The following is a 13,952-nucleotide window of genomic DNA, read 5'->3' on the forward strand; positions in this document are numbered from 1 at the left end:
AACTGACCATATTCAACACTTTCCTAGCTGCTATAGCTCTGGAACAAGTTCTTGCATCTCTGTGAACATCGGCAATAGAAGTGCTTCTATTGGAGGTAGGTGTCAAGTTTTTTCTTGATATTGTCAAAGGAGTCTGCTCCCATATAGTCAGCCTGGCCTTGTTCCCACTTCTCCTTCCGTTCTTCTGAAGATTCAGCTGGTGGAGGAGATGGTGGTGAAGTTGGTGCTGCTGCTGAAAGTGATATGTGGGACACTGCCTCTGTAACCTCGTCCTGGAAGGAGAGCATAGTAAGTAGACAGTATAAGAGTTATAGGGCCTATTTCTAACCAAGCAATAGAGGGCTGAAGGTGGGAGAACCAATGAGATGTTCTCATGCAAAGCAGCAAGCACTGTTTGGGGGGGGAAAAAATGCAAGGGTTATACAACTTTCCTAGCCAAAAAATAAAAATGAACAAATTGAGAAGTCAATGGAGAGCGCACAGGAAAGTACTGGTCAATATTGGTTTAAGTTCTTCATACCTCTCTACAGAAGCCACAAGAGAAAGCCAGAGAATAGACCAAGCCCGACAGCTGCAAATAGTTCATTAGAAAGGTGTAAGATGGACAAGAGAAAGCATAGCTCTAAAATAGATCAGTAACTTTGGGCTTAGAAAGGTTGAGAACTTAAAAGCTACTTTTTCTGTTATACTAAATTTAGTATAAAGTTACTGCAAAGCTGCATTCCATACATGCTATTAAACTCCATGTGTGAAAAGTAAAATAAAAATAGAAAGTTGCTGTAACCTATACTTTCCACTTACTCTACAGATGCAATCTTCCTAAACTAGCTTTTCTGGCTTCTTTTAGATTAGTCTGACTGAATCCCTAGCGATGTAGGATTCACTTTTTCTCCCCTCCCTCCCATGGAGGGATGGTCAACACCAGCTTGTGGAGTGTCGCAGGAGCACTCATGGCATGCCAAGTTCTTTTAAACATGCTTATAACTATCTGCAGCCTCAGTCTGAGATGCATGAATATTAGTGCAGTTAGTTTACTTTTACAGAGTAGCTTCTGAACTGCAAGGCTGATCACAACCATATATAATATCATTGCGGTGGTGGCCATCATTGTGCGCACACTCATCCAGGGAGAGATCTTAACCACTGTATGAGATTGCTTGTTCTCATCTAATACTCAGAATTCAGTTTTGTGATAAGGGGAAACCTCTAACATAGGAGGGCCCTCCTCAATCCTAGTTTTAATTTTAGGCCATTCAGCATCAACATTTTGCTCTTCATCAGTATTTAGGGAGCATAAGATGAGTGTTTGCTCTGGCCAGCAAAGGGTGGGTTACAAGATAGTTCTGTATGGTCTTTTCCACTGAATGGAATCATTTCCAGAATATCCAGAGTAAGTCTTGATATTCAGTAAAAATTCAGTATTTTGTTACAAGACAAAAATCTTAAAAAAAAAAAAAAGATAACTGGGTTAATATTTCTGCAGTATTAGCAGAACTTCAATACTAGAAGTAAACTGAGACAAAGTTTAGTCTCACATGTTCAAGCACTTTCCAACTTGGGATGTGCTGACTTTAGAAAATTAGAGAGAATATTTAGTTCAGCATATTTAGGAACACCTGTTGTAGAACTATTCAAATTTAATCTGGTGAGCTTTAAAACGGTTAACAGCCAGGTAATTCCTATTAGTGAGTACAAATGTTAAATTGCTACAAATTACTTAAGGACTTCAGGATCCTGACTCCTTGTTTTGTCATACAACCTTCTTGTTTGGGTATCACCTGTGGGAACTGACCCCCCAAAACAATTAGCCTTTACTGCTTGAGCTAGAAGACCAAGTCTGTTTGCTTGAAGTCAGTAAGAGACAGGCCTCTGTATGTAGTTTGGGGGGTGGTGGTGGTGGGGGATTTACCCCAATTTGGTTTCTACACAATTGTTAGTAGCCACTTCTTCAGTAATTCTTTAGAGTTCACAGTAGTTATTTAGAAAGGGAGGTGAGTAAAAACAGTTACACCAGCGACCAGACTAACCCAGTTATTTCCTCTGTTCTATTTTATTTCAAACCTTAAACAAGGAGTTGAAGAAAGCTATGCTTCAAGTCAGTGGATTCTCCCTGAAGCCTTCAGTAATTTGAAGTCTGGGATGGGGGAAGTACAGAACATCCGCATTTAGACTGTTTCAATGCAGGTATCTAAGATAGAAGATGACGACATACCGCCTTTACACCTGTAGTGGCATCTTTAACAATTCCATGTTGTTCGAGTAGTGGTAAGATGTTGGTGATGAAGGTATGCCACCACATGTTGAGGAATTCTGGGTGAACCACTGTGGGATCACTTGTGTCACCTTTTATGCTTTTTGTTTTGGAGTCATATGTGTAATTCCATGGTTTCATTCTTCCTAGGAAATGCACCACTTTAGCATTTGTGCCAAACCTGCCAAACAAAGGAATTTGAATTAGACATTAGATGTCCAGGAAAAGTACATACAAGATAGCATTCCATCTCCTAAAGAAAAAGCTAAGAAATTGCAACTGCCTACTGGCACTGAAAGCATCACTATGCAACAAGAGAATGCAGATAGAATTCTACCTCAAATAGCTTATTCAGATTGAAAACAGCCAAAACCTAGTGGTTTGGGCCATTTCAGTACTTACAGCAGCCAGTCTCTTGGTAGTTTGGTGTCCATGAGAACTCAGGATGGAACAGTCTCAAGCAGCAGTTGCAATCAGAACAAGTTTTAAGAGTGAGAGTTTCCACTACAGATTCAGTGATCCAAAATAGCTAGACACCATACACTTAGCCTAATCAGCCATCAGTGATAAGATCACTGTTTTTTAAGTCTTCAGCCCTACAGAAGGGGAGGTTGGAATTGGTCAGAATATCCAGCTTCAGAAAGCTTCCGCCACTGCAGCTCTGCAGAGGGTAGTTCAGACATCCTAGAAGGATGCAGTCTGTCTCACCTGCCATGGAGAGACTGCACGGAGGTGTTTTAATGATTCTCCCTCCACCCCACTCCTGCCTCGACAAATTTCTTTCTTCAAATACATGGCTGTTCAGAACCCTTAAAATCTCAGCTGTCTAGGTAGATCAAGAGTGTCTAATTACTCTTATTTTTTTATGGAAGGGCTACATAAATCATGCAGCTATAGTGGGTGTATTTTTGAAGTCTCTTTGGTCCTACTAGATTACTACTAGCAAGGTAGAGAGCCCACTCCAGTGGGCTCTTGGTGTTACATTGCTATGGAGTTTCTAGCCCTTCCGGTTGCAGAGGAAGCTTTCTATCAGGAATCTAGTCAAGCAGTATGCTGTCTTCTCAAGTCTGCAGGCAGAAACCTTCCAAACAGTGAACTGCCTCATTTTCATTTTAGTGAAAACTTTAAATCAGTGTTTTTGATCTCCATATTCCCCATTTCACTGCTGATCATTTCAGCAGAAATCAGATTATTCAACAAGCCCAGGTTACGTTCCCAGGTGCCAGATGCCCTGGCTCTCTCATCGGCAGCTGGGAAATACTTCCCGTTTCCTCAGATCTTGGGGTAAACATAGCTCCATTGATAAGATCTACAGCATGTTAAAAATTTAGTGTTTTGTGGTAGTTAAACTAAATTTTATTAAATTGTATGTTTTCATGTGTCAGTATAAATGTTTGAAAGTGATCTGAGGCGGTCTGATTTTATACAGCGGAAGGAATCTTACTGCCAGAGTTTAGGTCAAACGCTGTTAAATACAAGCAACATAGAAGAGATTGCTTTGAAGAACTTTGTTTTCAGGCTTTAAGTGCAGGGCCTGAGAGGCTAATGGATCAGAATAGATGGCCAAGTTTAGTTTTTAAGCTAGTCAGGACCACTTTAATGGAATTAAGACAATTCCATTTTGTCCTCTAGAGGGCCAGCCTTCCCTCAATTGGATCTGTTCCAGGGAAACTCTACGCTACAGCACTACATCGGTCCTAAAGAGAATAGAAACAAATGTGCTTTGCACATTCTTGTCTTTTGTTGTTGTTGTTTCTTTTGCTGTGTGTGTGTGTGTGTGTGTTTTGCTAGCAAGTAAGTCTGTTTCTGTGAAAAGTGATATTTGTATGTGAACACTGCTTTCCCCCTCAATCACTGCCCAGTAGGCTGTGGCTGCACAAAAAGCCCCTAGTGGCTCCAGGTAGCTATAGTGGCCGCATTGGTCGCCACATTTGAGAAGTGCTGGTTTAGGCTGATCCTTCCTGTTGTGTGAATAAGATTAGACTTGTAAAGGAAAGTGGTCTTCTACAATAGTTACACTAGAACATTCCATGCATTCCTGGATTGATCTCTGCTGCTGCTCATTTTAGAGTCAGTCAGGATGAAAATGCCTTTATTTTCTATAGAAAACTGTTAAGTATGTTCAAATGGATTCCCCCCTCATCCCCCAAACCAGGGGTACCTCCACCCAGTGCTTTGAAGCTGGACAGCATGTATGACTTTCTATGCAGGTGTGAATCTTAGCCTCATGGTACAGAGGCTCTGAAGGATTAGATAATGATGTCAGAGTAGGGTTCAAGTTTGGTTCATTACAGCTATTGAACTGTGTCTAGTGGATGTGGGCATCTACATCAAAAATAAGTTAATCTAGAATGCCTATTCTGACAGCCCATGTGTTACTTTCAAAATCCAGAAACCACTATCTTTAAACAGCTCATTATGTGCATCTAACTCCGTTCAGTTTGAAGGAAGTTTTTGCCTGGGTCAGGCAGATTCAGCTGACCTTTCATGGCAACAAGGTCAATTGTAAGTTTTTTTTTGTGGCATGACTAATCTCAGCAAGGGAGTAGCTGAGGAGAGTACGGTGTACGTCACAATAGCTTTTAGCTTACTGAATGCTGTTTATTTTGACTACTCAGTAGTGAGTATTCACTGTGGCTTGCATGTATTTCTTCTTAAAATAAGCGTTCTAATTTTAACTTGACAATATTTCAGACGTTCAGATCACAAGACATGGTTTGAACTTGAGCCAGCAACAATACTGCTTATGTTAGCTGTTGCATTAATCTCTAGCAACTTGATGTCATCTAAAGATCAGTTGGCCTTTTCATGCAATTGCTCCTCATTCGCTTTTGAAGCTAGCAGTTAACATGGTCCAGTTGTAATAAAAAGATCGTAAATTGCACCCATGTTTGAATAGTTTTTCACACTTTATGCTGTAACAATCCTAGAGTTTAGATCAGAATTAGGCCAGTAACAATGCAAAGTACCATTACATGGGGAAAACGTCGCATGCCAGTAATACATTTTAATGTTTTTAGAAGGTCTCTTTCTAGGTCTATAATATATAACTAAACTATTGTTGTATGTAAAGTAAATAAGGTTTTTAAAATGCTAAGCTTCAATTAAATTAAAATGCAGAGCCCCCCGGACCAGTGGCCAGGACCCGGGCAGCGTGAGTGCCACTGAAAATCAGCTTGCGTGCCGCCTTTGGCACGCGTGCCATAGGTTGCCCACCCCTGATCTATATAAAAGTTGTCACCATACCCAGCCCGCACTGGTTTGGGCTAAACCTCACTCAACTAAACTCTTTAACAAGGACAACTGCTGTGCAGATAATGCCTCTTTGGTCACAGTAGTATACCTGTGATTAAAAGAGTGTTGAGTTATACTCTTGCAATAGAACAGGTCCTTGTCAAATGCACCTGTGCTAGGTAAATTAATTCAAAGAATGAGCTGCTGCCACTGACAGAGGTAGTTTAGGCCACAGCCATGTAAAGAATACTTCCATAATCAATACTTCCATTGATTAGTTTATCTAAATTAAACCATTACATGGTTCAAAGCGAAATTAAGAGATTGCACTAGCTATCACATACCCTTCATTTGGCCTAACCTTGAATCTCCGAACTGAAATTGAGTCAAAGAACTGATTTTATACAGCCTTTTCATCATCTAGTAAGAGATAGGTCAGCTTCACAAGAGCTCTTTTAAATCTGGCCCATATAATGGCTACACTAGATTACGAATCATTTTTCTACAAGAAAGAATGCTGAACTTACGCTTTAAATGCTGGAAGGTAGGAGTATAGAGAAATGCTGCTTAAGTTATAAATAAATGGCAGGTGTTTGTTGATATCTGTTGTTGCCCAGCTGTTGAAGAAGGTGTTTAATAACCCCTGGTCCCCACCTGAAAGGGAAAGATGGAGAGTTATCAGTATTCCTGTTTTAAATTTCTTCACTAAATCACTGATTCAAGACTCAGTTTAGTCACGTGAGCTAGCATACCCAGTAGGAATTAGTGGCAATAAAGTAGTATTCTATTTACAGAAGTTAGTTTTCTTAAACTATAACATTTTCACCCTTGGGAGGGCACATTAGCCCTCTTCCTCTTGCCAGAGGCAGCTACAGATTTGTAAACTTAACTCATACTTTAGGCTATTTTACCTCCCAGAAGACAGCCAAAAGCTTAGAATCCCTAGTGATATAATTTACATGTGAACATGCATTTGGTCTTGCATGATGCAACTCAGTTTCCATTCACAACTTGAAGTGGAGTTAAATTGGAGTAGTAAACATTGGAAGTGTCAGATTTGTTATTTCAGTTGCAGTGAGGCAAATACAGTAGGCCAGATTATGATCTGTCACTCCAGATTTACACATGTAACCAAGATAACTCTGACCCACGGTTGATTATTAGAGGCCCACATGTGGCTCAGCGGTCCTGTACATAATGAAAATGCTTTTTTGGATCAAGGACTGATTGGTTTGCTAAAAGCAAATCTAGGCCTTCATTACATTTTCTGAGAGATGTCATACTAGAAGTTAACTATATTAAAGCTCCTAGTTAGCTTCATAAGCTTATGTGAAACTAGAAGTTTTATGTTTCAGTTGATGCATGCACGAAGTGTTCAGACCCCCATTTTGAATGTAGGCTAGTTTACAACAGCAGAAGACAGTAAATGACTGCCTGGATGCAGAGCAATTATGTGTTTTCCTAAGAGACTTGGAATGCTGAACAGAATGCAGGAATTTGACGAGAAAGTGGATTAGTCAGAGAAATGGATTTCGTTTGTGGTGTTCACCTTGACATTTGTTCTTTACTTACAGAAATAGTGTCAGCACTTTTCCAGACGAAGAACTATGCAAGTCCCTCTCTCAGCCCCTTAACTGGGCCATTTCTGTTTTAGGACATGATAGTGCTATTTTGAATTTGATCTTATGTTGGTAAAGAGAAGACAGCTTTGACACACAAGTGAGATTCCTGATGTATGCTTCTGGATTAAGGTAGCATTAAAATGATTGTATTACTACTCTCCCCGCATTGTTAGTCTGACTTACAACTCCACTATATTTACTCCAGCCAGCCAGTTTGGGCAAAAAAGTGCATGAGACACCAGACGATCACTTGTCAGAATGAAATCACCACTAGCGGAGCCAAAAGGTGAGCTATAACAATTCTGAAGAAATCATGGCAGTGATCTACTGTTAGCTTTTCGCCAAAGCAGCCAATTGATACAGCAGTAAGTTAGAAGTGACATGTGTAAGGCCCTACCAAATTACGGTCCATTTTGGTCAATTTCACGGTCATAGGATTTTAAAGATAGTAAATGTCATGAGTTCAGCGATTGAAATCTGAAATCTGTGTTGTAACTGTAGGGTCCTGACCCAAAAAGGCGTTGCGGGGAGATCCCAAGGTTATTGTAGGGCTGTACTGTGGTACTGCTACCCTTACTTCTGTGCTGCTGCTGACGGCGGCGCTGCCTTCAGAGCTGGGCAGCTGGAGAGCGGCGGCTGCTGGCCGGAAGCCCAGCTCTGAGGGCAGAGCCGTGCCAGTAGCAGAAGCAAGAATGGCATGATATGGTATTGCCACCCGTGCTTCTGCGCAGCTGCCTGCAGAGCTGGGCCCTCTGTCAGTAGCTGCCCCTCTCTGGCTGCCCAGCTCTGAAGGCAGCAGTGCAGAATTAAAGGGTGGCCTGGTATGGTATTGCCACCCTTCTGCGCTGTTGCAGGTGAGGCGCTGCCTTCAGAACTGAGCGCCTGGCCAACAGCCACCCCTCTCCGGCCGCCCAGCTCTGAAGGCGGCGCAGAAGTAAGGGTGCCAATACTGCAGCTCCCCCCAAAATAACCTTGCAACCTTCTTCTTCCCCCTCCCCCCCCAACTCTTTTGGGTCAGACTCAGGACCCCCAATTTGAGAAACACTGATCTCCTCTGTGAAATCTGGCCTTTTGTGTGCTTTACCCTATAATATACAGATTTCACAAGGGGAGACCAGATTTCATGGTCCATGATGCATTTTTCATGGCCATGAATTTGGTAGGACCCTAGCCATGTGGGATAAATATGAGAGAGCACAGAAGCTAAGGGAGTTTGTCCTCAGATATTATTAGGAAAGCGCTTCTAAGTCAAGAGATATGCAACTATTACTATATGTTGGGAACTTGCATGCCTTTCTTTTGTAAGACTCCTACCATATTAGAAAGCATCTTTGCATGACCTCCCATGTTTTATGTTTGTCTGTAAGTTTAGACTAAGTGATTCTACTATCCTGAGTGATTGTTTGGAACAGATGTGTGTAGACCTAAAGAACAGCTGTATGTTTTGCATCATAGCACTAGTCGTCCTGCATAGTACAGGTTACTAAATTCCTCCCAAACACCATCATCCAATACTTCCTCTCCACTGCATATTCTTCGCTCCTTATGTTATGGACAGTTTCAGTGTCCTAGTCTTACTGAAAACCAAGAGCCCCTCCAATCCCACCAAAGGGAATGCCAGTTCAACTTAGCACTGTATAATAATTGTGCCATATGCTATTATAGTTGCAGGTATAATCAGTACTTTAGTATCTTACATCTATATGTTGTTTTAGATCTGAAACTATTAACTGCTCAAATACCAGCTTGGATCCCAGGCTAGAAGGAAGTCTAGTAAATTACATAACCTATGGAAAGTTTCCCTTGCACTGCTCTAAACTATAAGATAAGCAGACTTTTTATTTTAGCTAGTCTTGCTTTTAAATTCATAAAGCCCCAGGTTTTTAGAAGTTTGCTAGAAACACTGAAGGTAAGCATTGGCCATTCCCGTTATGAAGTTCAGTTTCCCTTCTCCCTCCCCATTAGGTACAGTAGTGTGGACCAAGATTATTGCATCATGTTATCCTAAACCTTTAGGATAGCTGAGTTCACAGATAAGATCAATTTGTCATGTCCCAGAAATGGAAAACTAGTGGATATTTTTAGTCTGTCTTACGAAATAGACATTTTGACTACTTTGTAGTCATGTATTACCAACATTTGAGGCAAGCAGTATCATACTGGAAGATAGGTCCCCAAGAAATTTGTGAACATAAAGAATTAGTATCCAACAGTTGTAACCACTGTGTGCTGTATTAAAATATTCAGCAAGTCTTATGGCCACTGATAATTGCTTTCTTTCTGTAGAATCAAAGAATATCAGGGTAGTAAGGGACCTCAGGAGGTCATCTAGTCCAACCCCCTGCTCACAGCAGGACCAGTCCCCAACTAAATCATCCCAGCCAGGACTTTGTCAAGCCTGACCTTAAAAACCTCTAAGGAAGGAGATTCCACCACCTCCCTAGGTAACCCATTCCAGTGCTTCACCACTCTCCTCGTGAAAACGTTTTTCCTAATATCCAACCTAAAACCTCCCCCACTGCAACTTGAGACCATTACTCCTTGTTCTGTCATCTGCTTCCACTGAGAACAGTCTAAATCCATCCTCTTTGGAACCCCCTTTCAGGTAGTTGAAAGCTGCTATCAAATCCCCCTTCATTCTTCTCTTCCGCAGACTAAACAATCCCAGTTCCCTCAGCCCCTCCTCATAAGTCATGTGTTCCAGTCCCCTAATCATTTTTGTTACTTTCTGCTGGACTCTTTCCAATTTTTCCACTTCCTTCTTGTAGTGTGGGGCTCAAAACTGGGCACAGTACTCTAGATGAGGCCTCACCACTGTCGAATAGAGGGGAACGATCACGTCCCTCGATCTGCTGGCAGAAAGTGGCACTGAGTTAAAATGAGTATTTTAGTGTGAATCTTGTTTACCAGGGTGTAATACCTGAGCTATATATTTTCTTGTACCTGATCCCTTAAGGATTGGTGCTCTGATGAAGATAGCTCTGGTGAACAGATATGTTCACAACAGAATGGCATGCTACTGGAAGACTTCAGCAGTGACATGTGCGAGCTTTTTTTTTTTGGAGTACGGCAGAAATTTAATAAAGTGCTCCTGTTTTAGTCAGTGACTGGTGTAGGAGTATAACAGACCCAGTGGTGGAAACGGTATGAATAGAGTTAAAAAACTTTAACAGTGCTCCTCCACTACCCTTATAGGTCAGCCTTAGGCTTGCTTCTTTTTTGTTGCTAGATTCAATACATATAACCAGGTCTATAAAAAAAACAGCTGTTACATTAAAACCTATTGATCTAATAATGCTTATGCACAAAGTTTTTAAGATGGTGACATACTGACAATTCATCTCCCATGTTTAGAAGTGAGATTTTTGACTACCATGTTAGAGTCCCTATCATAGCAGTAATGTAACTTTTGCTTTATAAACAGTGGTTCTCAACTTATTTACCATTGTGGGCCTCATATGCAGTTCTCTAGTCTGTGTTACGTGGGCCGCATCCACACAACATATATACTACCTGTAGGGCCCTGAGGATGTCCATGGGCTACAGCTGTGTACTGATTGAGCAGCAAGTGACCCATAGGCCACGGATTGAGAACCACTGCTTTATAAACATGGGACTAGCTGAAAGTTTGAAGAATGCCCAAGTTTAGCACTCACTGAAATAATTTGAGACAGGCATGCTGGTTCGCTGCACTTTTAGATCATTCGCCATTGTACCATTGTCAGTGATGAGGTTATTGTCTGACCCCAAAGAAGCACAAGCATGATTTATTCTGTTAAGTTTGCTGTGTGCTACACTAGTTGCTTTATCAAGCTCTTTATGGCTACACTGGGGATTTTGCATGATAGAGATTAAAGTTATAAACTTCCTGTCTCAAACACCAGTTTGTCAAGCTAACCTAATTTGAAATAGTATTTTAGGATAGCTATAGATTAGGAAGCTATTCTATTCTCAGGAAGAACCGTAAGCTTCAAGTGAACCACAGCTCCTCTAAGGTTTAAAAGGTACTACAGAGTTAGTGGGAGACCAGTTGTCAGGAATTTGTCCCAAGTAGATTGGAGAGGTATTTCTTGATACTAAATTAGATCAAAAGCCTGTTTACTCACGCTTTTACGTATGCCACAGGCATATTGCTTGACTGACATTTTATAACGATATCAAGCAAAATGCCTGTGGCATATGTAAAAACATGAAGTGCAGCAGGACCTAGAGTAGAGCCAGGTGACATGGGGTTACTCAACCCACGGCGTTGAAGTTACCCTTTTTGATGCGCGGTTTTCTTCATGAAGTTGAACTTAATGCAGCCACATATGAGTCAAAGCTTCAGTACTACAGAAATACTAAAAGCAGTTTCCAGAAGCTGATTAGTCTAACTTCAGTGTATTCTTGTATGGCTGATACATCAAGTAATTTTGTACTTACATAGCTTGCAACTAAGTTCTATACTTGTTAGCACTGGCTGTGATTAATTCATCTTCAGTCTGTAAACTTTCTCATTACTAGAATTCTAATAGGGATTAACACTGACTAATTCAAAGGCTAAATCCCTGCTTTTTATTGCAGTTGAGGGCTAAAACCTGAGTAAGGGCAGAGTTTCTTTACCATTAAGTACTACCTATGGCAAGTCTTCTCATATCCCTCAAAGTGATAGTCCTGTTTAGTTTGCTGGTCCACAATGTAGCAACTGTATGGGATTTCTGGACTGAACCAGAATCCCTTTTTTGGCATGTCCAGTTATTTAGTGAGGCAGCAAATTCAACTGTACTACCAACTTACTTGAAAATGGTGCTCCAAAGGAAGTTAAACACAGGTCACCTACAGTCAGTAGGCCACCTGTAGAATCTCATTTGGCCACCATTCTAGATTCAGGGGCCCATTAGCAATACCTGCCAGAATGAATACAAAAAAGCAAACAACTGAATGGGATAGGACATTTACTCTTGGGACTATTAGATCCGAACTCTTTGGAGGTAAGAAGCATGCAAGACAGTTTGCTACTCAAAACAGCATGAACAAGGTTGTTAAAACTAGTTAGTAACACCAGAGACGACCTGTGCTTGCCAACAGTGTGTGTTCGGGGGGAGGAGGAGGATAGCAGAATGAGGGCAGCTGACTTCAGCAGTTGTTACTGAGCATGCTCAGTACAAGCCAAGCCGCAAATGGGTGCAGGAGAAGGGAAGCACAGGACCCTACATGCTTCCCCCACACACATTGCCTCTGAGTAACACCACTGTTGTCTCCAAAGAGACAAATCCCCCCCCCCTTTTTTTTTGAGGAAATGCTGCTACTGATTGATAAAAACACCTAATTTTACTCAAAGCTATTTGACTAGCTACTGAGAGTAGAAGAACGTTTCAGAACAAATCATTTCAAAAAGCCACGTAGAGCAATCCAACTTTGGCAACATCATGTTCACCTTATCTCTAAGGATATCCACAAATGATTTTTGTGAAAAGTTGAGTTAATGGAAGCTTATTTTCACTGATTTAATGTTTAAGATGCCAACACAATCAAATCCATTAGTGACTAGTTTTTATCTAAAATGTAGGATACTATACTGGTTTATAATCCAAAGAATGTTCATTCTTCTAGTTGAGAGCTACAGAAAGTTTTAGAAATGGCTGTTTAATTTGGCCTACCTTTGCCACTTAAGACTCATTAAGGTGCCTCTGAAGTCCATCTAGGCCTTTAATACAAGATAAACTTATTAATGTTTGATGTTTGAGTCTGACTTCACTATAGTCAGAAAATCTATCTATAAGAGTCCATGCATATGAGTTTCCTGTAAACATGAGTACTCTTTCCAATGAGGTGCTGGAATTCTAATGTAAGTGGTATCCTCTAAGGCATGCCCATCTGAGACATTCCCCCGCTGCCCCCATCATTTTAAACAATCTAAACTTGAAAATTGGAGTTGGAGTCAATACATACCATCAAAGCTGCCTTTCTCTGTGGCAAGTTGTAACAGCTGATTGTATGTTTCAATGGAAGGTCGATAAACAAAAACTCCAGAATTAAAACAGTCAGGCCAGCCTGGATCTGGTGCTGCAGATAGCTCTTCTTTCTCAAAAAGCTCATCAATATTTGTTAAAACCTAGTTGTGGGGGGGAAAAAATTGCTTTCTGTTTTCTAGGCTAGACGCTTCATAGCATTATGTTTTGTTGATTTTGCCATCCACCCCAAGATATGAAGGTAAGCATTCATATCAAAGGTCTCATTTTTATGGAGGACAGCTTTGACAGAGATATTCCCTTATTACTGCCAATTACAAAGTTGTTTTGTAGGCTTAAGAGCACTTCCCTGCATACCAAATTACAGGTCCCCAATAAGAAGAGGTTCCTATTGCAAGCCACTAGACGGAACTGTATTCTGAACAGCAAATATATAACTTACCATTGTGTCCGCATCCATGAACACACATTTTGAAAACTGAGTCAGTTCCCAGCAGTGGAGTTTTGTTAGAGTGACACCCAGCTCAGGTCTTTTCATTAGTGCTAGATGGGCTGAATCTCCACTGTCCAAGACATCTACCAATAAGACTTCATCGAAGACTTTTTCTAGCACTTTCCTGTGGAAAGTAGGAATCATTGATTTATTTTTGGAGTTAGTCTTTCCAATATCCCCAACCCCAAGGCAGCTTTGTATTGCCTAGACTCTTAGTGCACAATAAGGAGTTGACTGTCTTGTATTTAGTCTACTTTTATTTAAACAGGTGCGCTACAGTCTTGTCAAGTTTCTAGCATAGAAATACCTTAGTTACCAGTTAGTACTGCTGACTGGTGCTGGAGCAGTAGCAATGAGAACTGAAGCGCTGTGTATATACACAAGTCAGGCAGATCATGTCT

At 41.0% G+C, this 13,952-nt stretch overlaps 1 protein-coding gene across 4 annotated transcripts in view; it reads right to left on the reverse strand.

Annotated features, from left to right (window-relative positions):
* GYG1 (glycogenin 1) overlaps window positions 1–13,952 on the reverse strand; it is a 25,443-nt gene continuing 11,491 nt past the window's right edge. For 3 of the 4 annotated variants that reach the window (XM_073359723.1, XM_073359725.1, XM_073359726.1), the window contains 6 exons: window positions 13,501–13,675; window positions 13,039–13,201; window positions 6,013–6,139; window positions 2,213–2,432; window positions 521–571; window positions 1–272 (listed from right to left, as the gene is read on the reverse strand). In XM_073359723.1, the coding sequence (XP_073215824.1) occupies window positions 87–272; window positions 521–571; window positions 2,213–2,432; window positions 6,013–6,139; window positions 13,039–13,201; window positions 13,501–13,675 (922 nt within the window). In that variant the 3' untranslated portion in view covers window positions 1–86. The remainder of the gene's footprint in view (window positions 273–520; window positions 572–2,212; window positions 2,433–6,012; window positions 6,140–13,038; window positions 13,202–13,500; window positions 13,676–13,952) is intronic. The other variant, XM_073359724.1, reaches the window with a different exon arrangement.

The sequence above is a fragment of the Lepidochelys kempii genome, chromosome 9, assembly GCF_965140265.1.
Source record: "Lepidochelys kempii isolate rLepKem1 chromosome 9, rLepKem1.hap2, whole genome shotgun sequence".
NCBI classification, from domain to species: Eukaryota; Metazoa; Chordata; order Testudines; family Cheloniidae; genus Lepidochelys; species Lepidochelys kempii.